General features: G+C 39.8%; 1 protein-coding gene across 1 annotated transcript in view; it reads left to right on the top strand.

The window, feature by feature from the left end:
- Positions 1-22,391, top strand: part of Col4a6 (collagen type IV alpha 6 chain) — a 290,710-nt gene that overhangs the window by 200,043 nt on the left and 68,276 nt on the right. The window contains exon 4 of the mRNA XM_013122309.3: positions 21,584-21,718. Coding sequence (XP_012977763.1) covers positions 21,584-21,718 — 135 coding nt within the window. The remainder of the gene's footprint in view (positions 1-21,583; positions 21,719-22,391) is intronic.

Genomic DNA, 22,391 nt, shown 5'->3' with positions numbered 1-22,391 from the left:
TTGTTTGGGTTGTAGATTCCACTCCAATGGTTTGCTTAGTTTATTATTGCCAAAGACTTGTTTTTTAGGAGAGTTTGCCGTTAAACTAGTCTAGATGTTTCCACATGAACCACTCATATTTAGATGTTTCCATGGTTCCCATATGAATCAATTCCTTTGTCTGGTCTTGTTGTAATGTAGTTCTTAATTGCATGGCAGTGTTTCTCTTTGGCTCCTGCTACACTGGACTACATATTTTCTTTGTTGTTATAAAAATGCATTTTACTAGTTTCAGTTGTGGAACATTAAAAATATGATGAATGGTGGTGATGATTGCACATTATAAATGGACTTAATGACACAAAACTATGTATTTAAGCATGGCTAAGGGGGAGAGTATTATGTATGTTACCACAATTTGAAAATGTAAATGCTTTTTACTCATTGTCGTACAGAATCCTTGTTTGGATCCTATATACAGAAAGCATTAATATAATATAAAACTAAACAAAGTGGAGTGTACTGTTAATAGGATTATATATACCAGTGTTAACTTCTTAGATTTAGGAAATGTATAATGGTTATGCAAAGATACCCAAATCAGATGATGGGTATATGGCTGGTGCCAGAATTGCGCTTTCTGCATTTTATAAGTCTAATATTCTTATAAAATAAAAAGGTGTAACAGGAAAACGATGGACTCTATTTTCACCCAATATTTTTAAAAAGACCATAGGAACAATCTGACTGAAAGACAGGAGGAGTTTAATTCCTTTCTTCTCCAGAGATTCCACGTTAAGATCCTTGGAAATGATGGTAGCTGAAGTGCAACAAAATACCCCTCACAAAAATATATTCTCCCTAAAAAGGAATAGCCAGGATTGTACTTTACTTCAGGCTTCTAAGACACACACACACACACACACACACACACACACACACACACACCACAAACACACACACAGTCATATTAGTACTATTTACTGGAAGGTAGTTCAACATGGCGATTAAGAATGCAGACTCTGGCCGGGCGGTGGTGGCGCATGCCTTTAATCCCAGCACTCGGGAGGCAGAGGCAGGCGGATCTCTGTGAGTTCGAGGCCGGCTGGACCAACAGCCTCCAAAACAATACAGAGAAACCCTGTCTCGTAAAACCAAAAAAAAAAAAAAAAAGAGTGCAGACTCTGGGGCTGGAGAGGACTCAGTGGTTAAAAGCACTACTACATGTTCTCAAGGAAAACTGAGTCAGTTCCCAGAATGCAGTAGCTTACAGACACCTGTAGCTCTGTAGCTTCAGTTCTGGGAGATTCAGTAACTTTTCCAGGCCTTCATGTTCACTATGTACATGTGGTACATATACATACATTTAGGTATAAACACATAATATAAACAAATAATATACATTTAAATACAGAATCAGCACTCAGCTCCATTAGTTTGAACAATGCTTCTACCACTTTCCAAATCTATGAATGTGTATTTATCTAACCTTCTTAGCATCATTTTCCTCATATATGAAGTACAGCCAATAATAGTACAGCCAAAATACCATAAGGTATTTTGAGCATTTAATAAAACCATCCTTATGGATGCTTAATACAATCCTGACTCACAATTAGTACTAGGTGTTATTGTTACAAGCCAATGTATCTATGTCTGTGTTTATGTATACATATATGTGTGTGTGTGTGTGTGTGTATGTGTGTATGTATGTATGTTGTAAACCTCCAATAAATCTCTTTGAAATACCTCTAAATTATATGACACTACAGATATACTGAAGTAAAGTCGCAAGTGCACAGCACAAAGTATTTTTATAATTAACTCCTCTGTAATCCCAACAAAATCTAAGAATATTCTCTTCACATACATCCCATCCCAGTTGGTATCTACCAGAGCTTACTCAATTTGTTGCTGTTTCTGTTCCTGCAGAGATCCTTCTGTCTCCATCTTTCATGATTTAAGCTACTTTGAGAGTATATAAAGGATTAGCATGCTTTAAAAATAAAAAATCATGTATTAATTAATAATCAAAATTTTGTCTTTCCCCAATTTGAAAGAAACATAACTAATTTAGTTTTAAATGAAAATCACACGGCATTGTTGCTAGGAAGTTACATGAATAAATATTTCCAAAGCATTCTGAAGTACTTCCCAGTCATCTCAATTCAATTAAGCCAATGTTTATGAAGTGTCCTCAACCAGTATTAAATGAGCAATTACTCTGGCAAAACACTTTCTTTGGAAAGAAGAGTGCACTAGACAAAAGACCATCTTCAGATGCTCCAAGTTTTACTTGGGAAACAGACATTTTGAATTTTAGTTCAAGATATATTCTGAAAACAAGTTCTACATGTGGAGTCACCATTCACAATAACAATAGAAATTAAGACATTTAACATTTATCTTTGTAACTAATTAACCCAGCAACAAGAACATTAGATATTTACAATTTGCAAATCCTCCTAACAATAAATGTAAATGACCTGAATGTATGGTAGAATATTCCTTATTACAGAGTGGAATGATTTATCACTAAAAGTTATCAAAATTTATAAATTAAATGTCAATGTAATTGAAATACCAGTAGAATGTATATACTTATATATGTTGGGAGGGGTGTGTATAGTGCATCTATGCATATTTGAATTAGTTTCTACACAAGAATACATAGGTGCTTTAGTCTTCTGAAATTTTTTAAAATGATACAGAAATTAGGGGAGGAGGAGTTGCTACCTAGTGGTGGTGCAATAAAAGGCCAGTAAACCAAAGAGCATAAGAAACAGTTAATGAAAAATAAATAAATAAATTTCAAAGCAACTTAGGTATTGGCTTGTATTAGAAAGAGTTATTCACCAAATGACAGAGCTTACCAGTCTATGTCGCATTACAAAATACAAATGGATTATAATTGTGTGGGACTGTTGCCTTCTTGAGCTTTGAGCTATCCAAGCAGGATCTAAAGTGGCTGATGCTCCCAGCCTGATGACCTCCACCTCTGGCTGTAATCAGCACATCCCAGCCTTGCCAGATGTATGCTAAATATCTGATGTCATATTATCTTGGTATCATGAATTGAAAAATACTGAGATACACTAGTCTTTGAAGAAAATAAAGCTGGATTGTCAATCGCATCACAGGTTAAGGTGCCCCATCACTGTATCAGAAACCTAATTGTGGAAAATAAAATTTCAAATTTAAGTGTTTCTTTATCATCAGGGATAAGACAAGACTGTCTACTCTCTCCATATCTATTCAATATAGTGCTTGAAGTTCTAGCTAGAGCAATAAGACAACTATAGGAGATCAAGGGGATACAGATTGGAAAGGAAGAAGTCAAACTTTCACTATTTGCAGATGATATGATAGTATACATAAGCAACCCCCCAAAATTCTATCAGGGAATTTTCCTACAGCTGATAAATACCTTCGGTGGAGTGGCTGGATACAAGATTAACTCAAAAAATTCAATAAGCCTCCTATATACAGATGACAAATAGACTGAGAAAGAAACTATGGAAACAGCAGCCTTTACAGTAGCCACAAATAATACAAACTCTCTTGGGGTAACTCTAACCAAGCAAGTAAAACACATGTATGATAAAAACTTCAAGCCTTTGAAGAAAAAAAGGAAGAATATATCAGAAGATGGAAAGATCTCCCCTGTTCATAGTAGGAATAACATAGTAAAAATGGCCATCCTAACAAAAGCAATCTACAGATTCAATGTAATCCCAATCAAAATCCCAACACAATTATTTACATAATTTGAAAGAACAATACTCAATTTCATATGGAAAAAAACAGGATAGCTAATACATTCCTGAACAAAAAAAAACTGCATGACATTGGATAAAAACAGACACATTTGGTCAATGGAACTGAATTGAAGACTCATATATAAATTCACACACATATGAACACTTGATTTTTGATAAAGAAGAGAAACTAGAAATATATAATGGAAGAAACACCTTAAACAAATGGCGCTGGCCTAACTGGATGTTTGCATGTAGAAGAATGCAAACACTTTATCTATCATCCTGAATGAAACTCAAATGCAATTGGATCAAAGACCTCAATATAAAACCAGATAAACTGGAGGAGTGGGAGAGGGAAAAAAAGATCTTGAACCTCACATACTTTTAACAATAAAATCAACTTTTCATACTTAAAAAAATGGATAAACTGAAGCTGATAGAAGAGAAAGTGAGGGATAGCCTTGAATGCATTGGAACAAGAGATAGCTTCCTGAAGAGATCACCCATAGAGCAGGTACTATGATCAGCAATTAATAATTGGAATCTTATGAAACTGAAAGTCTTGAATAAGGCAAAGGATACCACCAAAGAACAAAATGGTAGTCTATAGAACTGGAAAAGACTTCACCAAGCCCACAGCTGACAGAGGGCTAATATCTAAAATGTATAAAGAACTCAAGAAACTTGACATCAACAAACCAAATAATCTAATTAAAAATGGGGTACAGATAGAAACAGAATTCTCAACAGAGGAATCTCAAATGACTGAGAAGCACTTAAAGAAATGTTCAACATCCTTAGTCATCAGAGAAATGCAAATCAAAGTGACTGAGTTTCCATCTTACACCTGTCAGAAGTGCAAGATCAAAATACAAGTGACAGTTTATGCTGGCTAGGATGTGGAGTGGGGGGACCCTCATACACTGCTGATGGGAGTACAAACCTGTATAACCACTTTGGAAATCAATATGGTGGTTCTTCAGAAAATTGGGAATCAATCTACCTCAAAAGCCAACTATACCACTCCTGTGCATATACCCAAAATGCTCTCCATCCTGCCACAAGGACACTTGTTCAACTGTGCTCACAGCAGCTTTATTCATAATAGTCAGAAACAAGAAACAACCTAGGTGTCCCTCAGCTGAAGAATGGATGAAAAAAAAATGTGATACATTTACACAATGGAGTATTACTCAGCTGTTAATGACATAATGAAATTTGCAGGGAAATGGATGGGGCTAGAAAAAAATCATCCTGAGTGAGGTAACCCAGGCCCAGAAAGACAAGCATGGTATGCATTCACTTATAAATAGATATTAGCCATAAAATAAATGATAATCATACTACAATACACAGACCAGAAAGACAAGGTACCAAGGAGGGCTTCAAAGGGAGATGCTTGGATCTCCCTGGGGAAAGGGAAATAGAATAAATTTCATGCATGGACTGAGGGTAGGTGGGGTTAGGAACAGGAGTGATCAAGTGGATGGAAGTAAGTATTTGGAGAGACAACTGGAACTAGGGAGCTTTTCAGGGGAGATGTGGAAGCCTAATGCAAGCAAAAGTCTATGGAATCTATGAGAACAAACCTAGCAAAGAGTAATGGGGGATATGGAGCCTGAACCAGACATCTTCTGTAACTAGGCAAGGCCTCAAGTGGACACCAGCTCAACTACAAAACCTTCGACCTAAAGCTTACCCTGCCTGCAGAGTATTCTGGGACCAGAGCCTAGCAGAATCCTCATCAAAGAGACCACAGATACTTCATACAGCAACTGATGGGAGCAAATAGAGTCCCACAGCCAAACAGTAAGCAGAACTTGGAGTGTCCTGCAGAGGAGGAGGGAGGAAGGATGTAAGGAATCAAAGGGGTCAGGGACACCAAGAGAACATGACCCTCAGAATCAATTGACCAGGATTCAAGGGGGAGGGGCTGTCAGAGATCAGAGAGTCTATAGGGGTAACATATGTTATGGCCGAGTAGTTTGGTGTTCTTGTAGGTTCCTAACAGTGGGAGCGGGGGTGGTCACTAACTCTTTTGCCTACTTATGGGACTCTTTTCCTCCTGCTGGGTTGCCTCATTCAGCCTTGATTTGATAGTATGTGCCTGATCTTATAGTAGCATATTATGGCATGTTTGGTTGATGTCCCTGGGAAGCCTGCTCTTTTCTGAGGGGAGACAGATGGAGAGTGGATCTATGGGGGAGGAAGACTGGGGAAAGGAGAGGGGAAACTATAGTCAGGTTGTAATATATGAAAGAATAATAAAAAATAAATTTACCATTTGAAATGCCGTTAGAATTCTTAAGTAAGACCCTCAAACCACAAATCCAAGGTAATAGAAACCTTGGATTTTATTGCATCAACTTTAAGAATTTAAATCCATGAAGGACTATCATAGACAATGTCAGATTCATGATAGATTGAGAAAAGGCATTGGTTTTTGCAGTATCCAAGGAACTCAGGTAAGTTAACAAGAAAAAAAGACAGAAAACATAATAGTTACAATAGGCAAAATACAAGATGGGGAACATAGAAGAGAAACTAGACTGGCCAGTAAATCCATGAAGAGATGATTTTTGTTTTACTGGTATTCAGAGGAATAAAATGAAAACAACAGTGAGGTATTTACCTGTGCTCTTAAGATTGACAACAATGAAGAAGTCAGGTAACTCCAAGTGTTTGTGAGTATGCAAGGAGAGAAAAGGAATCTCTATGTATTGCTTGTGAGGATGTAAGTAGACATCGTTTTTTAAGAGAATTTTGAGTGGATATATTGAGAGAAATTATGAAAATATTCCTAAAGTCCAGCACTCTTACCCTTGGGTATATATTTAGAGAAATTCTCCATTTGTTTAAAACAATGGGACACTTTCAAGGATGTTTATTACAGAAACATTTTTTAATCACAAAATCATCTGCAGCCAAATTAGATGTCTACCAGTACAAGTGAAATGTGGCAAATGGGATGGAATATAATACATGGATCAGAAAAAGTGAAGTAGTTGTATAAATATTAATGTAGATATTTAAGACATTCTGATAAAAACTAAGAATTAGAATATAAGTAGCTCAAGGACATCTATCTTGATTTGAGCACACATACATACAAAGTATAGGTAGATGATAGGTAGTTATGAATCACAACGTTAGAGAATGTATCTGAGAGGGGAAGGAATGTGAATGAGGATGAAATGGTATGACAGGGATGAATAGCATTTTGTATTGAACTGAAAAGTCTGATTAATTTAGGTGTCTATAACGTATTTCCTCAAACAAAATCTTATAAGTGATACAGGAAAAAAGATATTAACTCTACCCAGAGAAATCAGTTTGGAAGAGGTCACATTTGAAATGAATTCCTAAAGATGGATATAATTTTGGTAGAGAGTTCTGGAAAACAAGAGTATCTTTAGCAAGTGTACCACTTGCTTCAAAGCCAGGCCGTGGGAGAGTACGGGACAGTAAAGAGTTACGTCTCAAGTCTAGGGCAAGTAATGGTCTTTAGTAGAAAATAAGCCTGTGAAGACAGGTGGAAGCTGAAGGATGAAGGGCTTTCAATGCCTGATGAAAGAGTCCAGTTTACTTTTAAAGTAATAGGTGTGACTCACAGTTTTGAACAAGGCTGCAATAGGATCATAACTAGGAAGGTGGCTGTCCAGAGAATGTTAGAAGAATTGCAGCTATGGTTGGATACAGAGGCTGTTGTCACTCTCTATGTGTGATCTAATTATGGACAGAATTAAACTTTGATTAATGACTCCTAATGGGACAATAAGAATGAAGGGACATCAGGAATTGACAATACCTTAGGAACAAATGAGTATGGAGTCTTATTTGTATAGCAGAGGTGATAGAACCTGCAGGCAGTGGATGAAATCAGAAGAGAGTGGTAAGAATGGTGGGGGACAAAGCAAAGGGCTGTGAGAACACAGAAGGCTGAAGACATTGAAAGCTATGGAGGAGGTTTCAGAAAATAAAGGTAATGAGAAGGCTGTAAACAAGGTCTGTGGCATAAGTACTTAACATAGTTCACTAGTTACTTCCCCAAGAAGACTATCAAGATAGAGGTGTTTATCAACCTAGACTGCCAGGCCTTGGAAGAATAGGAAAGGGGAAATCAGGGGCTAGACTTCTTTGTTTTTTTGAAGTTTTTTTGTTTGTTGATTTTTTGAGACTTTATGTGTCTTTATGTAACAGCCCTGGCTGTCCTGGAACTCACTCTGTAGCCAGGCTGGCCTCAAACTCACAGAGGTCTGCCTGCCTCTGTCTCCCAAGTTCTGGGATTAAAGGTGTGTGCCACCCTCACCCAGCAAGGCACAGACTTAAATAGTTCATCAAAAGGTTTGTTCTGGGGCGGGGGGGGGTTGTAACACACGCCTTTAATCCCAGCACTCTGGAGGCAGAGGCAGGCAGAGGCAGGCAGATCTCTGTGAGTTCCAGGCCAGCCTTGTCTACAAGACCTAGTTCCAGGACAGCTTCCAAAGCCAGAGAAACCCTGTCTCGAAAAACAAAAAAAAGGCTTGTTCTGGAAAAGTGGTATAGAGGTGTTGTGATAGAGAGATGATGATGAGGTAGAGAGATGATGTTGTTAGCTTGTGAGGAGTAGGTATCAGGGAGTCAGAAAAAGGGTTTCTTCCTCGTTTTGTTTGTTTGTTTGTTTTAGTACCAAGCAGATCAGAATATGTTTAAAGTTGAAAAAAGGGTGAGATACACGGAGAGGAGAGGTAATCCCCTCCACTACAATCCTAAGAGGTAAGAGCCATAGAGCAGTCTTCCTGGCAAAAGGTCATTGGAATAACTTGGTGGATCTCAGTTTGCACCTTCATTCTCCTTGTGCCCCTTGACCTATTCTTCCCTTCCAGGTGGACTCACAATGGCCCTCACCCCAACCCAATCCACTGCCTGCACTTGTTTGGACTGGTTGAAACCAGACTAACAAAAGAAGCCTGTATCTTTCACAGTCAGCAAGTCAAGGAGTGATTTAGCTGCTTGGTTCTCAGTCCAGAGGACCTGAAGCACTCAAAGCTTGGGAGGGGAAAGTACCTGAGGTTTGTTTTCCACTCAGCTGTAGAGCACAATTGTTGCTAGTCTTGGCTGAGGCAGGCCTCATTGGGGACTTTATATGCACAGAATTCTCTGAATTTTTCTGAAAGATTGCCAACACCAGATCTAGAAACTTTGAAAATCCTCATAAAAGCAGAGAATGAAAAGAGGCAGAAGGGGAGGGGGAGGGTAAAATAATGGAGCCTCCCAGGCTGAGCTCCCAACCTAGCCGGCCCCCTTTTTCTTCCATGAGCCCCGGGGTTCCACCAGTTTTGCTTTCTGTTCAGGTCTGTTTGCTTACTGTTACACCCTCCTTTCATGATTCCTCCCGAGTTCTCTTGGAATAGCTTTTACATTACCCTAGCTCTGCTTTACCTGGGAACCAGATGACAAACATATTTTTAAAGTGTCTTTACTGCTCTTCACTCTAAATCAACAGCTGGACGCAGAGTTCTAAAGTCAACGACAAGATAGAAGTGGGAACACACAGAGCATAAAGATCTCTGACAAACCCTGTTTGTTTGATGAGCCTTGGGCATGTAAGCTGCTTTTCTACTTATATAGACCATTGATCCTGACCTGGAAGCCAGAATCACTGTTTCTACAGTAGCAAAAAAACTTCTTTTGAGTGGACTGTTAGACTAAGTATCAAGTTCTTCAGCCTGGGCAGATGTGGTATGATATCAACAGTCTGGTACACATCTCTATGGCTCTCTTCCTGGCTCAAGACTCACTCAAAAGGAGTCGACTAAAATACTAAACACTACATAACTTATACCTATAGGCAGTTCAGACTTCTCACTTTTGGAGATTCTACGATTTCTAGTAAATTACCTTTTACCAGGAATTGATAGCTACTCTCTAGTTTACTCTCCAACCTCAGACCCAATTTTAGCTATTTCCACGATGCTCCTATAAATCTCCAATTTGAGTCTGCCTGTCCTCCCATTCACCTGTTCTCACCTCTGGGACTCCTGGTGCATCTTGCAGTCCGCAACTCTGGAAATCCCCACCAACTGCTTCATCTGTTCTTCCTCTTTGCCAGGTACTTTTTGAATAACACATCCATACACACATTCTCTAGAGCAGTGATCCTCAACCCTCCTAAGCATTCAACCCTTTAACACAGTTACTCATGCTGTGGTGACCTCCAGCCATAAAATTATTTTGTTGCTGCTTCATAACTTCAATTTTGCTACTGTTATGAATTGTAATGTAAATATCTGTGCTTTCCAATGGTCTTAAGTGACCCCTGTGAAAGAATCGTTCGACCCCAAAGGGGTTTCCTCCCACAGGCTGAGAACCACTGCTCTAGAGTCAATAGAACTCTTGGTGCTTCTCAGTGAACTTTAACACTGCTCAGAGACTTTACGTCACTTCCTCTGCAGCATCTCTGCACATTAGTCACCCTTGACTCAATTACTTCCTTTCTCTGCCTATGGCCTGGATGCTTATGGTCACTAAGAAAATTTAGATGAATTTGAAACCAATTTCTTGACTTCCTTCTTGATTACCCAAACTTGTCCTGAGTCTTTTCTTCACACATCTTCTCTCATTCTCTCATATGGAGGACTTAAAGATGCTGTTTCTAAGACAAATCAATCAACAGTGTGCTTGGACTCAGAATCATATCCCTCTTGCCCTCTTTGGTCTTTGTGTATATAGTTTATCTTTCTAGTTTGGACAAAGAGCTATGTCTTAGTTATGTTTCTACTGCTGCAATGAAAAACCATGACCAAGGCAACTTACAAAAGGAAGAATTTAATTAGGGACTTGTTTACAGTTTCAAGAGGTTAGCATAGGCAGAAAGATGAAGGAAAAATTAAAAAGATTTAACATGTTCCAGATCCATGGTTTTGGAGTAGAATTGCATAATATTTTAGTGGAAATTTTTAGCTTAGAATTGACTCACTGCTTAATAAGAGAGTAGTGGAAAGAGCACTGGATTGGAACTAAGAAGATGTGGCTCTGCTAACATAAGTTGTATAACCATGGATACATTATTCAACCCTTCTGACTCATTACTTTCTCGCTAATACTTAGGATTGGGTTATTTAGATCATTTGATGGAGTTCTGGAGATGAAAACACTTTTTGAAATCTGAAACTCTTCTCCAGTACAGACATGTAACTTTTATTCCCAACACCATGAATAATTCTGGAGCTTCTATTTGCCATATCACATCTACTGTTGCTTCTGGCTTATCTTTCTTGTACATACAGAACTCTATTTCAACTGCCCATCATGTAAAGTGAAAATAAATCAGAATGTTAAGGTTTTCCCTCCAGATTCCCCCTTCCTGTCTTTTGTTTTGCCTATGTGTGTCTATGTGGATGCTTTTACTAGCCCACAGGAATAATTGCTTACAGTAGGAATGAGGAAAGGCAAGGGAGATATAAATCACCCCAGTTTCTTGAATTCAAATTCACTGCTGACTGGGAACTGTAATGTAAACTAAGTCAGAGTACCACCCAGCCTTACCACTTTAGCAGACTCCTGTGCCCATAAGCATATGTATTTAGATTAGAACATGTATCTTTTCACCTGCATGAATATGGATATGAATACTGCTCTGATTCTAAATTAGTACAGGGTGTTCATTTGCATGAGAACAACACAAGGATTATGTGAATACCCCATTGTAATCCTTTTCTTGCCTCCCCCCCCCCCACCCAGAGATCACTGAGATTTATGGTAAGTGGATCCTGGTAGTGAGTTCCTTTGATCCTATTATATTCCTGTTTAAGAAGCAGCAGTTAATTGCTCTCTGTTACCTCCCAATTACCAAAACTTGATGGTTTCTCACAAGAGAATGCAGGAAGCCAACATTGATCCAGACGCAATCATCTCACACCAGCTCAGTATTAGACCAAAGATTGTGTAGTATAGCAATGAAGGATAATTTATTATGTCAGAGAAAAGTGTGGCAAGTATCCCTTATCTAATGGAATAGACACACTGCAGCAAAAATTACTCTAAATTGAATCTCTGGCAGGTTATATTCTGCTGTGATCTTCATTACAAAACCATGGCTGTTTTGATAGGAAAACTGAAAGAAAAACACTGGCTCTCAATGGTAATTAAACTATATGCTTAAAAATAAACCACATATTTTAGCAGTAAGTCTAATCACTTGAAAGCTATAATGAGAATCCTGTGCCAAACCATTGCCCCCACCTTCCACTGCTTTAAATTCTGCTCCTTGTTTCATTCAATCTTTTTCTGCCGAAAACTATCCCTAGAGAATCTTTATTCATTTAAGGGATTATTGCCTTAGGAGCCCAATAAATGAGAATTTTGTTTTAAAATTGGAGTTTACTTATTCACTTTTGCCCCCAAAGCAAAGCTTTGCAAATGGAATGCATGCATAGCTTCTTTTCACATGTGTCCCTTGCAACCCACAAAGCACCCCAGGACATAGGACCGATAATAACCCCATTTTGTTGATGAAAAGACTGAGGCCTAGAGATTAATTGCCTGTCTCCAAATAATACAACAGGAAATTGAGAGTTGAACATGAATCTTAAAAATCTGTGTTATGTAAAACAGGAGGATTTTCAGAGAGGCAAAAGCAACAAAATTCATATGTGCTGGGAACCATTGTAAAGAGGACTGCGCAATTGAATCATTCTCAAGGTGCTATTCTAACATCTAAGAAAGAGAAGAAAATTATAACAAATTAAGTACTCCACATTCTTGCAACAGATATACTGCTTGTAGGTTAAATTCAGTCAAATAAAGCCATATGTATTTTCTCATACACACTGGGACTCTTTGTATATTCCAAGGAATGAACAGGCTCATTCAACCATTTGTAATACTTTCAAAAGATGTTTATTTTGTTTCTACTTATATGGTCAAGCACTACAATTTTGTTTGACTTTTGGTTCTTGTAATGTTCAATTATTGGAAAGCTGGTTCTGGTTTGGTTTCTTATACAGATTTAGGAACTTGTCATGGAGAAGACAGAGCTGCAGATTCATCAAGTTATTTGCCTTTATAGAGGCAAATTTTGACATTTAAAAACTTGACATTTAAAAATTAAATCCTCCCATTTCTGCTCTGCACAATGATATAAAATAAGCATATCATACCCATAGTCCCTCATCCACTGATAAATTAATATGTGACCATTGGAACACTTAGAGCATCAAAATATGTCTACCAGAGGCAGAAAATTATCCACTGCCCATAGATCCATTAAAGAAGACATTTTGGTTTTATAACAAGAAGAAATTCTTTATATTTGTAAGTTTTAGGTAGTGTCATTGCTTGAAGTACATTTTCTTACTTTATTCAATCCTATTAGTATATTTGTGTTTCTTATCGCTTGTTCCAGTGAAAATTTTGTGTAAAGTGAGATAAAATTCTTTCATATGAATAAAATTCACATTTTTCTGTCCAGAAAAGCTTTCATTGTGGGTTTATATTCTATATTTAGAGCACTGTTCAAGGCAGAGAAGTGGTAGAAGCAAGTCATCATTACATTTGGAAAGAGAGTTGTGAGTATTGAGGTAGAAGAGAGTGATGAAAGGAGTTGCCTAGCAAGAGTTAAATTTATCAGTCTGGAATTTGTCTTTCTCAAAGTCTCAACATGTTAACAACAGCCGACACAACCGGTATATGTGTGTCTGAAACAAAACTTGTTGTTGCATGTCTTCATGCCAGGGATGGCTGTTTCAAACACTGCTTACAGCTAACGAACTAGAAAAGAAATGTTTTCATGTATGCAAGGAAAGCCAGATTATGATACTTGTCCTTTGCAGTGACACAGACAAGTTGGGAGGCTAAGTCTTTGATAGACGCCCATAGCTATCTATCCACAAAATCCTTGTATGTGTTGTTTCTTTGTTTGTTCAGATAGGAAGCGTTATTCCTCTTGCTGTCTGGCAAAATGTAGATGATACTAAAATCATCAAATCAAACTAGAGCTTTGTGGATCACAAAATTCTGTATATCTACATAAGGAAATTTTTGTTTCTGTTGTTATTATTTGGGTTTTTAATTTTTTATTGTTTTGTCTGTTTATCTATTTGAGTCAGGGTCTCTCATGTAGCCCACGCTGTCCTCACACTATCTGAACTCCTGTTCTTTCTGCCTTGAACTCTCAAGTGCTATCATTACAGGGTGTGTACTACCATGTGCAGCTAAAGTCTTTAGTTGGCAAATACTACCAATATCCTTCCACTGCCAGCATTCTTACCCCTTGTTCCTTTCATAGACAGTGGTACTCCTTTAGTACTGCTACTAGGAAAATGACATTAGAGGGCCCTGTATTTGCCCATCTCAATTTGTTCCGATAAAGGAGCATAGAATTGGTTGAAAATCCCTAACACTAGCTCTAGCACTAAGCAGCTATGGGGTTTTAAGGCCCATTGGTTCACTGCTTCTCAGCTTGATACTTGTAGCCTGTACCTGGGAAGTATTGTGATGACTCAGAGGAAGGGCAAAAAGAAAAGTGTTATTTTGAATTCCCTTAAGTTATCTCTGCTCTTGTACATGTATTCATTCATATCTGATATACTATATTGCATGGCTAGTCTCCTTTGGCCAATTTCTGTCAAATTTTTTATTCCCGAAACCCATACCTCTAACTAAGATAAGAATAAGAATTACAGTTGTAAATTAAGGATGGTTTGTAAAATCCAAGCCAGCTAATACCTGCACTGGAGCCTACGAATCTTTGTATTCCACATATGGGAACTCCTAGAGAAATTTCAAGATAGCAACAATCATTTAATCTCATTTTGCCCCTCTTTAAGAACACTTGCAAAGAACCTTCTAAATGAATCCATATGCACATCTTTAAGAATTTATTTATTTGTTTGTTTATTTTACATCCTGACTGTAGTTTCCCTCCTTCCTTTCCTCTCATTTTCTTCTCACACCTCCCCTCATCACCCCCATACCACTCCTCCTCTGTTTCAGTTCAGGCAGGCTTCCCACGGGTATCAGTAAAGCATAGCATGTCAAGTTTCCATAAGGCTAAGCACCCTAATCCCTTGTATTAAAGCTGGGCAAGGCAACCCAGTATGAGGAATGGGTTTCCAAGAGTCAGCCAAAGCACTAGGGACAGCCATTTGCTCCCATTGTTCGGAGTTCCACAAGTAAACTAAGCTACACAACTGCCCCATGTGCACATTCACTTCTCTATTTTCTGTATTTCACAGCTAGGATTTTCTTTTACAATTATGTTTCTAGTGTCTACCACACCCTAGGTACTGCATGTCCAAAGATGCAATGAGTAAAGTCAGCCTCATCCCTTGACTTCTCGAATCTCCCAAGCTACTGTAAAAGCAAGTGTTGAACAGCTGTTCCCAGACTTCTTAAATACAAACTGTCCAAGCAGGAACACCAGGAATTCTTCATCTCCCACCAAGGGCTCTCTATCTCCTAGGCGTCCTCAAGTCAATGTATAGATCCTTCAGCAGCCCTATCAAATAACATGGTAGTCGACTTTTGCACCTCCCTCAGGTTTACTCATCAAGTCCAATCTAACACAAAATCTTTGTCACCTTTAGTCTCTGAAATATTTCTCAATGCTGCCTTCCCCCATCCCCAGTACTAGCAATTTAATCCAAACCACTGGCATTTCTATCCAAGAGGTCACAGCATCAATACTGCATCTCTGGCTGTACTGCCCATATGCTTCACTTTCTCTTGTATTGTGGCAGAAAGAGAAAGAAGTGGAAGTGCCTTGGACCATAGAAATAAGAGAATTCTGGAGGAGTTCCTGAAATTTTGAACTCCTGATCTGCATAAGCCATAGCCTACTAAGTAATAGAAATATGCCAATTGCTATTAATTATTACTGCACATTTATTCTTCTAAGTACCATGCAAATTGATTTTCAGCAGGGATTCTCCAAGTGTGGCCCTCACTCGAGTAGCATTAGTACCACTTGGGAACTTATTAAACGCACACATTCTTATCCACACCTAGTCTGAAATGGAAAGTGGGCGTGGCTATCTGTCTTTTGACATGCTCAGGTGAATCTGCTGCATTCTAAGGAGTAAAACCCATGGTTTCCATCAATTATTTTTGCATAATGTCTGTAGGTGCCCTGTTAAGTAGACACTGGCATCATCTTTATTTGATACAAAGATGAGGAAATTGAGGCCATTCTTTGTGCTATTGTCCTACAGTGATATAGAGGGATGTGAATCCAACACTTTTTACTCTGAATCTTTGTCCCATTAGCTACTATGCCAGGCTGTCTGTCTAAACTCCAGAGTAAATTAGGAGCCAATGTTAAGGTTTAAAACACAGTTTGTGAACCACAGTAAACCCTCTTGGACCCAGATGTTTTTACATCCACTTCCTCTCCCACTTTGCTCAAAAGCTAAGCCTGGCTCCGGCTTACAAAAGTTGATGTCCTAGTTTCCACAAGCATGCTGCTCTCTGTATTTGGAATGCATTCCCTACAAAGTTGTTAAACCCTTCCTTATGTCTCTAACCTCTTGCTCGATCACACATCTCTGAATTCCTCTGGCACTCATGCAGAACTATTTTTAAAATTTATTGCCTATAACTTTATTCCCAACCACTTGTTATGATGAGCCTTCTCATTCCCAAGAAGCAGGGTGGGCCATGTGGTGTGTTTCCCTATGTATTACCATTTTGTTTACCATACATAGCTACAATCATGTGTAGTTCAGAACTCTGCCCGAGATGATAGCTGTTGAATTAACTTGTTGATGGTCTATCCACAATTGTTTTCAAGTTTTAAAAAACTGTAAGTACCACAAATGCAGGAACTGTTTCTTACCCACCATCTTCACCCAAGTGCCTGGGATAGGGTAGCTGTCATATAGGAAACAAAATCATTCCGCTCAGAGCTCGAAACTGAGCAAGTGCTCAGGAACAATATCTATCACATGTAGAGGAAATCGGTCTTTAAAGGCTATAAAAGGTATCATGATACTGTGTTTGAAAAAGTCTAGAGGTGATGTCAGATGAACTTGGGTAATTCTCTTTTTCTCAGTCCTGAACTGGGTAATTCCCAAGTCTTATGCAGCTCTTTTCTGTGGTCCTATGAGAAGTCAGGTTTTGATTAACTCTCTTGCAACCGTCCAGACTTCCCAAGAAGATACTACCCTTTCTGAACTACTTGCTTTTCAGTGTGTGTATTCATTCATTCCTTTCTCCATACATTCAACAAAAATTATTGCCAAGTACTGAGATGAGCATTAGACCAGTCTGTGGGAAGTAAGACATGGGTCTTAAGGAGCTCATTCTATCTTCAACAAGGGGTATTGACATAAAATCTACAACATGTAACACGTAACCTAGCCACATTGTGGGATGGGAGTAATCATGGAAAACTTCTTGAAGAAACTGGTGTCTTTGCTAGAACCTGAAGGATACATAGAACTAGCCAGGACAACAGAGACATATCTAAAAGCACACACAACTGCAATATGTGAGGATCCTCAGCAAGAGCAAAGGAAGGCTTTGCCAAAAAAAAAAGGCTTCTCAATAACATACATACATCTTTCACTTAAACTTCAGGCAAAGGGCATGAATTACTTAATCCTAACTTCTCTATTCTATCACAAATGATACCTAAAGGGAAAAGGGAATTGGTATTTTTGTTCTAGATACCATGTGTGTTTTACAACCATTGACTCACTGAAATGCTAACAATAATTCTACACAACAGTAAGTATAGTATTCAAACCCTTGACATTAAGTAACTTGCCTAAGAATGCAACTAAAATTTCTAGGAGGAGCTCTGAATCCAGGATCATGTAACAGGGCTGTCCTACCTCAACATCTCCCAGAATACAGCTGGATCCTCCCTCTTCCTTTCCCTGCTTTGTAAATATCACTTGCATCCCTGACCTAATGTTTTCTCTCCATTAAAGGACAAGCTTCCTCTTGGGAAAAGTAAGCCTCAAAGTTGTCATTCATTCATGCCTCAGTGGGAATGGGTTTCAGATTCTTAGAACCAAATTTTAATTTTATGAGAGAAGACCACTGGAATTTTGAGGGGGGGGGGAGATAAAAAGGCAGAAATACATCAAATTATGCAGTCAGACTCCATCAGTTTTTCCATCCCACCCAGTTTCTGGTATGTGCTTCTAAGATTCTTAAATGCCATTTATGCATATTTCTTCCTCGTTATGGGTATGTCCATTAATGGATTTATTACTCTCAGTGTATGGTTCTAATCAAAGGTAACCTTAAACTGCACACTGACTCCAAACCACCATGATCAGAAGGAGTTAGCTAGCTTGAGCTGTGGACCTGTAGTCACTGGCCTTAGGCACAATTCCCAACCCTTGAGAATTAGGTCCTGCTGCGCACATGAAAAATACCGAGCAGATGGAGGCAGGAGAGCTTGTTGGAACAACGTGAAGGAGTCCCTTCTGCCCTGGATGGGTCCATCTGCCAAAATAAATGACATGTATCAGGGCATGGCGTTAGTCCAAGCCCATTGAAATTCTGCTAGCCATCCAAACAGTGATGGTGCTTCAGATTGGGTCTGTGATCAGGGTTAGGAAGAGAGAAATGATGAGTGAGCATCTGGCTGCTGCAGCCGACTGATGGGAACAGTCCCAGAGGAGGATCTAGGGTGAGGGGTAGACAGCCTCAAGGACCGGCTAGGAAATCTGCCCCTGACAAACAGGCAGAGAGACTAGCACTGAGAGGAGATAGCCTGGTTTAAGTCTCATGCCGTTCCTACCAGCTATGTGACCTTAAAAAAAAATTTCTTCTCCCAGCCTACTCTACCCCCATAAAAACTAAACCCTGGGCTAAATAGTCTCCAAGGGCCTTTCCTGCTTGAACATTCTGTGACTTCTCTGACACTGGTTTGATTTCTCTTTCTCTGTGCGAGAAAGGCCCACCCACCCACCTGTTTATCTTCAATCTCTATGTTCCCACACTGACCTCTGCTGGCCATTAGAAAAAGTGTCATAGGTAACTGCAGGAAAAACAAACCTTACCGCAGTCTATCTGTGCTTCAGTATGAAGCTTGAGCAGCACATTGAAACTCTGTGCACTAGAGATGAGGGTGGGGGAAAGCCAAGCAATGCTAAGCACAGATCCGGAACACCCCCCCCCCAAAAGTGTCTTTCCTTTTCTCATGGCTGCCTTCCTCTGCCCGTGGTGCTCTGTGTCACTGCGTGAAAGGATTTCTGTGGGTGGGAAGATTCCTTGTCTCAATGCACCACAAAGCCTTGGCACCATGCTGGGGAGGCAATTCAAGATAAGCAGCTAGTAGGAAGCCTGCAGACACCTATCAGCAGGGTCCTGTGCTGAAGTCAGCCTGAGAGCTTTCCTGCTGGTCTGCTGACATAGCCAAGCTGATGAACCTGAGACCAGCCCCAGAATCCTTGTTTCTCCAAGACGCGCCTCTCCAAAAAACCCCTTTGGGGTTTGCTTGTTTGCTTGCTTGTTTTTAATCTCACGAATTCTTTAGAGGACTTATATGCAATATTCTGGGTAATTTAGCATGCTCGCTCAGACAAGAGAAAGGAGCCAGGCTTCCAAACCAGCCTCTACTGAACCAAATCAGAATTCTATTATATCCATCTTAGCATTTCTGAAGCCTAAGTTTCCTAGTTTAGCCATGCTGATGAGCGTGTGCTCAGAAATCTAAGAAAGCAAAGATGAATAGTGCCAGTTCATGTGCTCACACTGGGCACTGCTTGAGCTCCCACGGCAGCAAAAGCAGGAGGGGAACCGGGCCACAAGACAACCCACTCTCTTAGTAGCTTAGTATCTGTCCGATGATTGACCATGTTCCCCTACCCTTGATGGAAGAACCACTTTGGCAGGGCTGAGATTTGGACCAAACATTCTGTGGTCTGACTGGATCTTCTCTGTATGATACAATCAGTTAAACTCACCCTGCCCCCATCCTCCCACCAAGCAGCCCTCTTCTCCGACAAATGCTTTGTATCCACCTCCCCTGTTCCAACCTCAGGCAGGCTGCCTCAGCTGCCTGGTGATGCTCAGGGCCCTCCTTAATGAGTTACAACACTGAACACTGTTTTCTGCCCAGCTGCTTCTTCAGAGCTGATCATACCACGCCTTCACCTTTCCTGCCTACTTTCCAGGCCCATTCCAGCTGGAGTTTGCTTGGCCTTCCCAAGTAGCCGTGACTCCCCCAATCATGGGCCAGGTGTCGTGTTCCACAGACCTGCTCAGGCAGCCCTTCCAGTGTGCACCTGAAGCTCTTACTCTCTGTTGCACACCGGTGCTGTCAAGATGGTGTGTACATTCATCTTGAAACCTAGGTCCATTTCCCAAACCTTCACTCATCCTTAACAAATGCTAGCATAATGACTTCAAAGTATTGTGGGGATATTTCCCCCTTTAGTAGTGTTTGTGTGGGGGGGGGGGTTGAGCCAAGTTCAATGACAAACACAAGAATTGTTCTAAACAAATTCCACCAATGGCACACTCAATATCTGCCCCTATCACTTGCAGAAGTTTGCCAAACATTTCATGGCCTGCACCATGAGCATGGGAAAGTTGAGTGGTACACAGTGTTCCAGAGAGTTGGAGTTTTATCTCATTGGGTAGAATATCTTTCACTTCTTTGCAAGAGTTCTAGGTCTTCAATGGGCCTGACTGACACTGCAAATTATGTTCCAAAGGACTAGCACAGCTGGTGGGCACTTGCATTATCAGGACATAACTCTAGACACTGTGTTTACAGCTTCTATTCTGTTTTCAGCCTTTTAAAATGTAAAGCCTGAAGGTGATAGGAAAGAGCATGTTTAATGAGCTTCCTCAGAGTTTTCACAGATTTTTAGGAAATTATGGACAGCCACTAAAGAGGTGGGGTGGTAGGACTGGAAGCATTTATGAAAATAGGCTTTCTACCAGACACGAGGTTCTCAGATAGGTAATGCACATCGCTAATGGTTTTCACTTTGCAGCCAAAATAAGATAAGTCCCTACTGGGATTTGTTCTAAATGATAGTCCAGGCTGTCTGTTTTGCACCCACTGGGGTTAATTCTCTGTCTCAGTCTGCTTTAAAATGTCAGCCTGAACTCTCAGACTTAATTGTTACAGACATTTTATAACCAAGGCATTCAAAATCTTCAGGCTGCTCACTCTTGCTACCATAATTGATACCTAATAGATATGCTCAGGCTCCTTGTGCTTTCCACATTGGGTGCTGTGCAAATAGAGGGAGGGGCTGAAAGGGGGATAAGAAAGAAGAATGAGCTGTGTGTGTGTGTGTGTGTGTGTGTGTGTGTGTGTATGTGTGTGTGTGTGTGGCCCCTGTGAGTATCTGTTGCTAGGTACAATGATGATCTGTTACTAGCTGACAAAGATGAATTTTGAAGAATTGGCAGTTTCTGGAGTCACCCTTCTTTGGCCCCCTGGGGCAGCATTCTTTAGACACGGCCATTTCTGAACTTCACTACAAGCATGTGGTTGGCCATTTGAATGTAACTTATAAAATGCCATGATGCTCTCCAGTGTTCTATTCTTTCACTATTTTGACATTCTGATGGATGGCCTGGCATTAACTAGGAAGAGGACAATATTATCCAGCCTGAATAACTAATCTCCTCAGAAGTACAAAGTTGAAGGATCTTGGTGCACATGAATCTTATTAAATGTGCTTATAAAATGTGTTCTATCCAAATAAGCTTAGCAGCCCCTAAAATAGCCTTTTTTTGATCCATGCCTGGAACGTTGGCATGCCTCACAGATCTCTAAGCCAAAATTATTTAGTGAAGTGGTGCCTGTACTTTGTGCATGAGAAAACTGGAAATGTTGACGTTAAATCTTCTGTTGATTAATTTTCAGCCATTCTGTCCATCTTTAGGGGCGCCCTGGACCAATTGGAACTCAAGGTCCAGCAGGTCCTAAAGGATTTGTTGGTCCTACTGGTTTATCAGGGTTGAAAGGAGAAAGAGGTTCCCCAGGCCCTCTAGGACCATATGGATCAAAAGGAGATAAGGTAAGATGCACCTTTTGATGTAAGGGCTGTAAGCACAAAAGTAAAATGTTCATTCTTAATTCTCTGGGGAATATGATTGTCCCTAAATATTTTGGTGCCAGGGCACATACTTTAAGACAAGCTTAGCCAAAGTACTTGTATGATAATGTCTTTGAGAAACATAGTACCATGTGCAACAATTATACTGAAATAAAACTATGAAGAAAATAAAAGAAAGGAAGGAAGACAGAAAAGCAGAGAGAAAGACAGAAAGAAAAAGGAAGGAAGGAAAAAAGAAGCTAGGAAGGGAGAGATGGAGAGAGGGAGGGAGGGAGGAAGGAAGGAACGAAGGAAGGAAGGAAGGAAGGAAGGAAGGAAGGAAGGAAGGAAGGAAGGAAGCTGATCTGGGCATAGTGGTGGACATCTGTAATCCAAGCACTCAGGAGGCAGAAGCAGAAGAATTTCCAGAAACTCAAGGGCAGCCTTATCTACTTAATAGGTATCAGACCAGCCAAGGTACATAAATATGCCTGTCTCAAAGAAAAAAAGAAATGAAATTCAGTGTATGATGGCTGGTGGTGGAAGAAACCATTTCTGGAGACTCTTATAGCTGACAGACTATCAAATGAATATATTGGTTACTTGTGTGGCAAGTTGGTATACTCATGTCAAGTCATGCGGGTTTGAGCTGGGC

Source organism: Mesocricetus auratus, unplaced genomic scaffold (genome assembly GCF_017639785.1).
Source record: "Mesocricetus auratus isolate SY011 unplaced genomic scaffold, BCM_Maur_2.0 Super-Scaffold_100003, whole genome shotgun sequence".
NCBI classification, from domain to species: Eukaryota; Metazoa; Chordata; class Mammalia; order Rodentia; family Cricetidae; genus Mesocricetus; species Mesocricetus auratus.
The sequence above is the reverse complement of the archived record's forward strand: the minus strand, read 5'-3'. Positions and strand labels throughout refer to the sequence as shown.